We start from the raw sequence: 11172 nt of genomic DNA, 5'->3' as shown, positions 1-11172 counted from the left end.
AAAAAAAGACACACGAATGTTTGTCTAGAGTAATTTTTGCTTATTAGTATGGTTGAGCTGGATCATCGAAGGTCAGAAGCAAAGACATTGGTTAATAGAATGGGATTAAATACATAAAGGATATTTGTGTTGTTTAACATTTAATTATTGCAGGTTTGCGTCATATTCTGAGTTGCATTATTTTTATTCATTTTGAGGAATACTGAATCTGTGTTTTTTTTTTTTGTGAGTGAGATGAATTAATGCATATTCATATTTATTTTAGAACTACAGTAACATCTTCTGATTTCTGTCACCATGGCGACACCAGAGCTGTCAATCAATAAATTAGAAAAAAAAAGTAACTTGTGTTACTTATTTGAAAAAGTAACTCAGATATTCTCTTGTAAATTAAAAAGTAATGTGTTGCTTTACTAGTTACTTGAAAAAAGTAACTTGCGCATATTACACAACAGTGATGTTTGAATATCATTGAGATGCTATTGTAGCTTTTATTAATATTTTGAAATTGGTTTTATTTTTGTTTTCCATTTCTTTTAAAAGTTTTTAAATATGTCTATATTTATTAATATAGACATGCTTTTTTTATTCATTTTTATTTCAGTTTTAGTTATTTTAGTACAAGTTGAAGTAAATAAAAAAGAGAAATGTTTTTGAGGAACGATTCATTCAGTGTTATTTTAGTATCATTTTTTATATTTTTCTGTTTTGTTTTAGTAATTTTGTTGCATGTTTTCTTTTTTTAATTTTTATTACTTTAAATACATCTGTATAGTTTTTTTTTTATTAATTTGTATTTCATTTTATTTCATATTATTTTAGTACATCAAGTTAAACTAAATGAAAATGAGAAATGTTGCCTTGGGAACTATCTGAAATAAAATAAGTTTATGTTTATTTATATTTTATTTCAATTCAGTTCATTTTTATTTTATTTGAAGCAACAAAAAATTATTTTTTTTCTGGTTTAGTTTTAGTTATGGATAATAACCTGGTTCATGCTGGAGCTTATCTTTACGGAACGGCGTCAGAAACACTCGTCTATCTGAGACACAGAATGATTTGTTCGGTCAACGATGATAAATGACGTGGACAAAAGATGATAATACGCGGAGATTGTGTGTGTGCGGCTCGTTTAATGGCAGGAGATCCACTGGGAAAAACCATTTATTCCTGGAATTAAATCCATGTTTGTCTCACATTGACTTCTGGACTGAGATGGATTGGTCTGAAATTGCTCTTTTGTGTATTTTTCATGAGTTTTGTCACTGAAACTAAGGCTGGGCAAAAATATTATCACTATATTGTTTTCCATATCATACAATATTGATATTTATCACCATATTTTGTTATATGTTAGACCTTGAGAGTGATTGTAAACATGACTTGTTTGTTCACAATTAAATAGTGTTTAATTTATGGCTCCTTAAAATCAGTTTTATTTTTCTCCAAATCCTGTGTTTTACGTTTTATCGTTACTGGATTCCGTGTTTTATGATTTAATACAAATTTATCATCAATAAAATGAATTTATAAACTTTAAAAGATTAATTACATTGTTAAAATATAATCAAATGAAAATACAACAACTGTTTTACAACAAAACATTGCATTGTTATTTGTGTCAAATAAGATGCTGCACAAAATAGCTGTGTTAATTAAAACATGGATGAATAAATATCTTGGTTCCTTAAAAATATTATTACTATTATTATTACTTATTGGAAGTGCATTTTGGAATGCAATAGTAATTTATTTCCGTCACAATTTCCTCAAGTAAAACCGAACTTTTATTTTGGCGGTTTGTTGTGAAGATCTGGATGTGATATGGTTTATCGCCCAGCTCTACTGAAACTTTAGAGGGAAGCTACCAGCCAAACTGAAAAGCATTGCTTACGCATTTACTGAAAGAAGATATTTTGAGAAATGTCTCACTTCGTCCACGACTGCTAAATGAGTTCCACAGAAGTCATAGAGGTTTGAATGACATGAGGGCGAGTAAATGATTATTGACTCTTTAGCATTCAGTAAGAGTCTAACATGAGGACGGTCAGTTTCTCATGATGTTGTCTGAGGGTTTGGACACTGATAATGCAGGTTCTCCTGCGGCTGATGTGATAACGCCTCTTTGTTCTGCTCGTCTCACACAAGCTCTCCAGGCCTTCAGAGTGAGCTGAGGCTCATCTTCTCCGTCAGGAATCCTCCAGGGCCGTTTTAAAGTCAAAACTTCCACTTTGCGATATCAGAATGCAATTTGTGGCGTCAGGAGCGTAAGCTGCTTTAGCGCTGCTGTTTATTTTGCAGCGGCGGAGGCTTTTATCTGAAAGGGAGCGTAATCCTCGGCGCTGAGATGTTGCTGACAGCTTTGAGTCTCTTTGTGTCTGAGCGCTGAGAAACGGCTTCTGTTAAACCCCATCCAGCACACGAACCTCCGGCTGTGAGCTCCAGATAGCATCTGCACATGCGTCAGTCTAAACTCAGAGAATATGGAGACGCCTGCAGAGGTTATTTACACTTGTTTATTAACAGAAACTGGGAGCGTCGATATACACAATGCTGCAGTGATGACGTGTTTCTGTACGTTGTAGCTTCACTCTGGTTGTCTCATTAGTGCAGATAATACGCTCTGTGACTGACAAAGATTCTTACATGTTTTGTTCATCATGACAATCTTCAGAAACAAACATGAATTTTGAAGCCTAAATACAATCAGCAGAAAACATGCATGAAGTATGACAGTGAATATTGTCTTAAACGTTTCCTATATGTTCAGAAATGATATAAAATAAGAAAAATGCTAAAGATTTCTTGACCAAAACATTCCGTTTCAGAGGTCGACTCATAAAGTCCAGACGATTCAGACTCTTCATGTCTGTCAGTATAAGAGCAGCAGCAGCGTTCAGTCTGTCAGCATCACGCGTTGCGTCTCGCTCATGAACATGCATCTAAAAACACAGCGCTTGAGTTAAAGAAGCTTGCGTTTTTCCTGCGTCTGGTGTGATTTTGTGTTTTTAGCGAGAGAACTATATGTGACCCTGGAGCACAAAAGCAGACTTAAAGGAACACTCCACTATTTTTGAAAATAGGCTCATTTTCCAACTCCCCTAGAGTTAAACAGCTGAGTTTTACCGTTTTCGAATCCATTCAGCCGATCTCCGGGTCTGGCGGTAGCACTTTTAGCTGTAGCTTAGCATAGATCATTGAATCTGATTAGACCGTAAAACTTAATTTTTGATTAGTAATATGCATTGCTAAGAACTTCATTTGGACAACTTTAAAGATGATTTTCTCAATATTTAGATTTTTTTGCACCCTCAGATTCCAGATTTTCAAATATTGTCCTATCCTAACAAACCATACATCAATGGAAAGCTATTTATTCAGCTTTCAGATGATGTATACATCTCAATTTCGAAAAATTGACCCTTATGACTGGTTTTGTGCTCCAGGGTCACATATTTTAAATAATTTTGGGTCATCCTGCAGCTCTCTGGATGGTCTGAGTCCGAGATCTCAGTATGAACCGAATAATTTCCCATCAGAGGATGTGATCTGTCCTGTATGTGTTTTATCCCACTTCTGTTCTGAAATGATTTCTTAAACTTGACTTTTATATGTGTATATTGATGTTCTCTGTAAAGCACTTTAAATGATGATCATATGATCTGGTTTTGAGCAGGAACGCTTCCTCTCTCCTGAATAATGATTGCTGCTATTGTTGTTGTTTTGTCTCTCTATACGTCACTTTCTATACTCTCCTCATGAGCGCTCCAAATTAGCACCAATTATTCTAAGTGTAAAATTAAATTACAGGACTGGAGCTGCTCTGTAAACTCTGCACGCGGATCACATAACAACACAATCAATTTAGATGCTTTTCTCCCGCATTGCTCTTCTGCCTCGCGGTGAGACGATGACTGCCAGCGCAAGCTTTGAAAGAAACACAGAGCTGTGATCTACGACGCCAGATGCTCAATTAATGAGAAATCTCCATTAGAAGAATTGCATGACACAGCTGATATCAGGAGCGGAGAAGAAATGAGATCTGCAGGAAAGCTCTCGGGAGAAAGGGAAACATGAGACGGACGCTCCTGCACGAACAAGTGTTAGTTCAGCATCATCAGCTTTGAGTCTGTTTGACTTGTTTTAGTATTTCACAGTTCAACTCAATGAAAATCAGAAATGCTGCTTTGGCAACTAGCTGAAATAAAAGAAAACTTATTCAAGGTTCTTTTATTTCAATGAACAAAAATGTTTTATAATGGTTTTAGTTAACTATAGTAACCCTGGTGAGTGTTATTTAAGCATCGCTCGCTAATGTCTGTCCTGTGCACTGAACTCTCTCTCCTCCACATCATGAGTAGACACGCCCCTTACTGCTGATTGGTTACTATTTTTTTTTCTATTCTATTTCTATTTCTATTGTTTTCTTAAGCGTTTTTGAAAAATCGCTTACCCCACCTTTAATTGCCAAATTCAATGACACTCCAGACTTTCTATTAAACAATCTGATTTAATGCAAGACAACAGTTTTATTTAGTAAGATCTATGAAGGACATTGCGTTCGGCCCTTTCCTAGTAAAATCTGACTTTGAGCAGCTCCCAGAAGTGAGGAGCTCGTCATTCGCTCTTTCATTGGTTTGTGCTGTTAACCAGCTTCTAGTTTATTAACACAACTGTTGTTCTCTTCAGGAGGGGCACAGACACATTTACTGGCATTTTAATTCCAGGGCAGCTCGTCAAGCGCTGCTTTAATGAATGACAGGCCGTGGCTGTGAGTGAGACCCGCTCCGCTCCGGGAGTTTATCTGCTGATGCTCGATCTGCTCTTACTGCGTCTGATCAGAGTCTCAGAGATCACATGATCATCAGATGTGTTGAGTGATATATCAGTGTGTGTATGTTGATGGATCACGGATTATGAACACACACACACACACACACACACAGACGTTTACTATATAAATAATGGAATTGCATAGACGTCTATTGTTTGTGTGTACAGATACAGATATAATAACCCACACACTGATCCAAACGGAAAACTTTCTGCGTTTTTATACAGTTTTTACAAACAAGCGTGTCCACAAAAGGAGGTTTTGGGCAGCAGTGCACCAAAATTTCAGCAACTGAAAATTTTCAGCTGAAACAGCAATTTTTGGTTTCGACAAAATCATTGACTGAAAGAGTGACGCTTCATTAGTGTTTCTCTGTGTTCTGACAGTCAGTGTCTGTTTCGTGCATACCTCCAGTAAGCACAAGTTGCATTTTGTTACTTTTAATATGAAACAAAGTCCCAGCTTTCAAATTCTGTCAATTGTATCACTAAATTCAACCAATAAATATAAAAGTTTTGATGCTTTTTAATGTGTGCTGACAGATCATCTCTTCCTCTTTACTACTAGTTATAGCAGCAAATAAACACAAATGAACATCAGAAGAATCAGAGCAACCTACTGAAATGAATTTAATGTATGTTTGAATAAATCTTATTACAGACACCGTTTGATTTTTGATTTTTCCACGACAAAATGGAGCAGAAACCACTCTGTTAGAAGAAAACTGCCTTATGTGCAGTGCAAATGTTTCTACAAGTCAGGTTTTATTTGCGAGGTAATTATTACATTTGATCAATTTTTGTTTTCCAAAAATGAAGTACTTGCGATTAGAGTATATTACATTTTGAAATGCTCATAATCAGACTACAGTTACTGTTTTATGGATTACGTGATTACATATTATTCAGTAAATGATTCGTAATTAACTGATTCTCCATAATTCTTTTTCTTCTTTTAAACTTTCCTTTGTAAAAATCCTGAAAATCAAAAAATTGTATATACTTAATTTCTCTTAGATTTTTTTTGTATCAATATGATGCATTTAAAAGACGTTTGATAAAAAAAAAAAGTTATCTAAAAAGTAGTCCGATTACATTACCTAAAATAAGTAACCTAGATTACTACTTCATCATGTAATCTGGAATCAGTAAGGGACTATAATTTGTGAGTAATCTACCCAGCTCTGAGTGCGAGCCGCTGCGGATACATCTGAATGTAAAGCGTGTTTGTGTCACGCCGATCGTCCCGCAGCAGGTTTGATCGCTCTGTTTTTCTCCCAGAATCTTGTGCAGAAGGATCATGCTCTGATCTGCAGTGATTTGTGGGTAATTTGTTGCACAAGGAAACTGGTGCGTCCCTGAGAGAAGCAGAGGTCAGAGGTCAGCGTGTAAATCAGAGCGCTGTATATAAGTCCGTCCCATCGCTCCGAGGTTCATGTCAGCAGTTCCCCGTTTTACCCATGATGCTCAGCGGTGCGATCGATCTCTGGCATATGTTCCGCTCAGCCAATTAAAGCGATCTGCTGATCAGGTGTGTGTTTCTGCAGGCTGAAGTTCAGAAGTGATCGAGCGGAGCGGCAGGAGGCAAACATGCGGTCGCAGGCCTTGTTGCTGTATTTCACGGTGCTGCAGACGGCCGGAGCCGCTTTCCCAGAAGACACCGAGCCAATCAGTATTTCACACAGCAACTGTGAGTAACTGCATCTCACCTCCTCGCTTTGTCTCGTCTTGTTCTCGTCCCGCCATCTTTTTCTCACATCAGTTCTGTGAAATGTGATTCTGGTGCCCAGAGAAACTGTAAATTTAGTTTGAGTCTGTGAGACTTCAGACATCCTCTTTTGTTTTGCTTGTCAGGATGAAAGACTTACACACACACACACTCACACACACACATACACACACACACACACATTTGTGACTCTCACTGTCTCACTTAAAGGCCCTCATTTTCTGTTTCATTTACATGTTTCTTTTCCTCTCTATATTCTGAAGGTTTGTTGATAATTCATTCACACTGATTTATACAACATTTTACTCCTAAAAACATGGTGAAAATGTGTTTGCGTTCTGTCTGTTGACAGTATTTTCTGATTTATGGAGCGATAAAAAGAGAAACCAAAAAACCTTTAACTCTAATATGACAAGAAAATCAAACAAGAATTATGAACTTGGCTTTATGCAATGTTCAGATTTATTCTCTTGTGAAATGTATGCAAATGAGTGCATATTTAATTAGATAGTGCCTCATTTGCATATTTAAACATTGCATTTCAGAAAACTTGTTTGCAATTCTTAATGTAATCAATCAACTAGGGAAGTATGATAATGTCTATTGTTTTAAAGATTAACATTTTTTACCCTGTAGTGTCTTGCCTTAAATCATCGAAAGAAATGAGTTTAAAATAAAATCAATCGAAATAAAGCATTTACTCAAAAGATTAAACATTAAAAAGATTAGTCCATCAGACTCTCAGTAATGTCACCAGTGTTCTGGCCTGTTTTCCTGAACGACTGTAGCTCTGCTGAAGGTTTATTGTCCCGTGTGGATTTCACAGGCTCTTTAATGAACTGATGTTTTGCCGTGAAGCGTCTCGCTGCTGAACGAGTGTGAATCAAACTCTGTTCCTCTTCCTTCCCCGTCAGATACCAAACAATATCCAGCGTTCGTGGGACACAAACCGGGAAGGAACAACACGCAGCGGCACAAACTGGACATTCAGCTGATCGTCATCATGAACCACACGCTCTATGTGGCCGCCAGGTGAGTTTGCTATTTAAAGATCGGCCCTGTTTTTAGCAGAGACTGGGAAAGCGCAGATTGAGCAGATTGTTGGCATGGTAACCAGCAGCCCATTCCAGCAGCCCATTCACGGCATATGGACGGGAACGAGCACATGTCCAGGAGTCCGCGAGCCAGCGGCTGTGTGAATCAGACGCTCATTAGTGCTTTACATACATTTATCAGGGATTCTGCGATCTTAAGAAGTCTTAGTTTGCCTTTCCACAAATGAAGGGCTTAATTAAAATGGAGAAGAAAGTCTTAAATTCATAAAGTCGTGGCATTAAATGTTGCATGCACTGCAAAAAATGAATCTCTTCCTCCGTATTTTTGTCTTGTTTTCCAGTTCAAATATTTAAGCATCCTTAAATCAAGATTTACCTGAGATGCACAATGAAGATATGAAGTCTTGTTTTCTGAGAACTTAAGAAACTAACTTGAAAAACCATAAACTTGGAATTAAAATAAACTTTAACTGAAATAAAATAAAAACTATTTAAAAAACATAAACATTTCATTTCAGTACTCCAATAAAAATGAATAAAAACATAGATTTTTTTATTTTTTAAAAACCTAATAAAATGGACAAAAACAACAAAATTTCTTAACTAAAATTAAAATGAATACAGATCATATAAAAATGAAAACTAATTAAGATATTAATACAAATTAATACATATTTAAAAATAATTTTAAAAAATAATAAAATAAATTAACTAACTATAAACTATAAATTAACACTGGTTAGGAGTTGTGTTTTCAATGTTTTGAAGCGTTGCTAATTCAACTTAGGAAACATATCGGTGTATTGTGGTTCCTTTCATTTATTTATTTAAACTTTCTTTAAGTGGTCTTAAAAAGTCTTAAATTTACCTTCATAAAACCTGTATTTTCACAACATTTTAAAATTCTTACAGGTTGTGAAGATCTCTTCATTAATTTAACAATCCTATAGCTCTCTCTGTGTGTGTGTGTGTGTGTGTGTGTGAGTGTGAGTGTGAGTGTGTGTGTGTGAGTGTGTGTGTGAGTGTGAGTGTGACCATCCCTTACCGACCCAAACCCTCAGGATCGCCTGTCATTTTTGCAGGAGGACAGGTGAGTGTTTTAATGCTCCTGCGGTGTGTGTGTGTGTGTGTGTGTGTGTGAATGATCTTAAATTTTAATTCTCATGATAAACATTGACGTGTTTTGGCCAGAGATACAGAGAGTTACACCTCATCACACTCTGATTGATTGATTGATTGATTGCTGCAGGCTCCGCCCACTCACTCTCCACTAATGAAAACGCTGGAGCTCTGATTGATTGATAGCTGTAGGCTCCGCCCACTCGTCCTCTACCACTCAGATCTCAGATCTCTGATTGCAGGAGGTTTGAAAGCTCTTGTGGTGGATCAGTATCTCTCTGACCGTCTGATGGTGAGATCACAGCACTTCTCTCTCTGTGTCGCTCGTTGTTCCTCTGTGGTTTGGTAAATTATGTTTCCTGCTTTGAGCTCCAGTCTCTTCTTGGCTTTTTGTTGTTTTGTGGCTTTATTTAGGCCTGTATTTTAGGCCTGTAGTGACTCAACAACACCACTGAGAAAAGAGTTTTCTTTGGAGTTTCTCTCCAGTTTGTTTTGTTTCTTGAAGCTTCAGTGCAGCTCAACAAAATCCAGTGAGGAACGATTAGTGAAAGTTGAAGGAATGAATGAAAGAAAGTTGAATGAAAGAAAGAAGAATGAATGGATGAAAGAAAGTTGAAGGAATGGATGAAAGTTGAAGGAATGGATGAAAGTTGAATGAATGGACGAAAGAAGGTTGAATGAATGAATGAAAGAAGGTTGAATGAATGGATGAAAGAAAGTTGAATGAATGGATGAAAGTTGAAGGAATGGATGAAAGAAGGTTGAATGAATGAAAGAAGGTTGAATGAATGGATGAAAGAAAGTTGAATGAATGGATGAAAGTTGAAGGAATGGATGAATGGATGAAAGTTGAATGGATGAATGGATGAAAGTTGAAGGAATGAATGAATGAAAGTTGAATGAATGGATGAAAGTTGAAGGAATGGATGAAAGAAGGTTGAATGAATGAAAGAAGGTTGAATGAATGGATGAAAGAAAGTTGAATGAATGGATGAAAGTTGAAGGAATGGATGAATGGATGAAAGTTGAATGGATGAAAGAAAGTTGAATGAATGGATGAATGGATGAAAGTTGAAGGAAGGAATGGATGAAAGAAGGTTGAATGAATGAAAGAAGGTTGAATGAATGGATGAAAGAAAGTTGAATGAATGGATGAAAGTTGAAGGAATGGATGAATGGATGAAAGTTGAATGGATGAAAGAAAGTTGAATGAATGGATGAATGGATGAAAGTTGAAGGAATGAATGAAAGAAGGTTGAATGAATGAAAGAAAGTTGAATGAATGGATGAAAGTTGAATGGATGAAAGTTGAAGGAATGGATGAAAGTTGAAGGAATGGATGAATGGATGAAAGTTGAAGGAATGGATGAATGGATGAAAGTTGAAGGAAAGGATGAAAGTTGAAGGAATGAATGAAAGAAAGTTGAATGAATGGATGAAAGTTGAAGGAATGGATGAAATTTGAAGGAAGGAATGGATGGATGAAAGTTGAAGGAATGAATGAAAGAAAGTTGAATGGATGAAAGTTGAAGGAATGGATGAAATTTGAAGGAAGGAATGGATGGATGAAAGTTGAAGGAATGAATGAAAGAAAGTTGAATGAATGGATGAAAGTTGAAGGAATGAATAACTGAAAAAGTTGAATGAATGGAGGAAAATAAGGAATGAATGGATGGATGAAAGTTGAAGGAATGAAGGGATCAAAAAGCTGAAGGAAAGAAGGGATGAAAAAGCTGAAGGAAGGAAGGGATGAAAAAGCTGAAGGAAGGAAGGGATAAAAAATCTAGATTGATCTGATGCATATTAATTCTGGATTTAGTTGATTATGTTGAGCTTGTGTGTTCAGAACAACAAATTCAGACCTCTGTAGATGTGAGAGATTGAACTGGAGTTTCTCAGAGTGTGTGTTGCAGTGGACATGATGTGAAACACACTCATTCACTCACTCACACTCTCTCTCACTCACTCACTCACTCACTCACTCACACACACACACACACACACACTCTCTCTCTCTCTCTCTCTCTCTCTCTCTCTCTCTCTCTCTCTCTCTCTCTCTCTCTCTCTCTCTCTCTCTCTCTCTCTCTCTCTCTCTCTCTCTCTCTCTCTCTCTCTCTCTCTCTCTCTCTCTCTCTCTCTCTCTCTCTCTCTCTCTCTCTCTCTCTCTCTCTCTCTCTCTCTCTCTCTCTCTCTCTCTCTCTCTCTCTCTCTCTCTCTCTCTCTCTCTCTCTCTCTCTCTCTCTCTCTCTCTCTCTCTCTCTCTCTCTCTCTCTCTCTCTCTCTCTCTCTCTCTCTCTCTCTCTCTCTCTCTCTCTCTCTCTCTCACACACACTCTCACACACACACACACACACTCTCTCTCTCTCTCTCTCACTCACTCACTCACTCACTCACTCTCACTCTCTCTCTCTCTCTCTCTCTCTCTCTCACACA

The 11172-nt window shown here is 37.0% G+C and overlaps 1 protein-coding gene across 1 annotated transcript in view; it reads left to right on the top strand.

Annotated features, from left to right (window-relative positions):
• Positions 1-11172, top strand: part of sema6a (sema domain, transmembrane domain (TM), and cytoplasmic domain, (semaphorin) 6A) — a 75913-nt gene that overhangs the window by 18364 nt on the left and 46377 nt on the right. The window contains exons 2-3 of the mRNA XM_016538359.1: positions 6384-6526; positions 7480-7597. Of these exons, the coding sequence (XP_016393845.1) occupies positions 6427-6526; positions 7480-7597 (218 nt within the window). The 5' untranslated portion in view covers positions 6384-6426. The remainder of the gene's footprint in view (positions 1-6383; positions 6527-7479; positions 7598-11172) is intronic.

This window comes from Sinocyclocheilus rhinocerous, unplaced genomic scaffold (genome assembly GCF_001515625.1).
Source record: "Sinocyclocheilus rhinocerous isolate Xijiao unplaced genomic scaffold, SAMN03320098_v1.1 scaffold1931, whole genome shotgun sequence".
In the NCBI taxonomy this organism is placed as follows: Eukaryota; Metazoa; Chordata; class Actinopteri; order Cypriniformes; family Cyprinidae; genus Sinocyclocheilus; species Sinocyclocheilus rhinocerous.
Note: the sequence above shows the minus strand (reverse complement) of the source record. Positions and strands in the feature narration are given on the sequence as shown.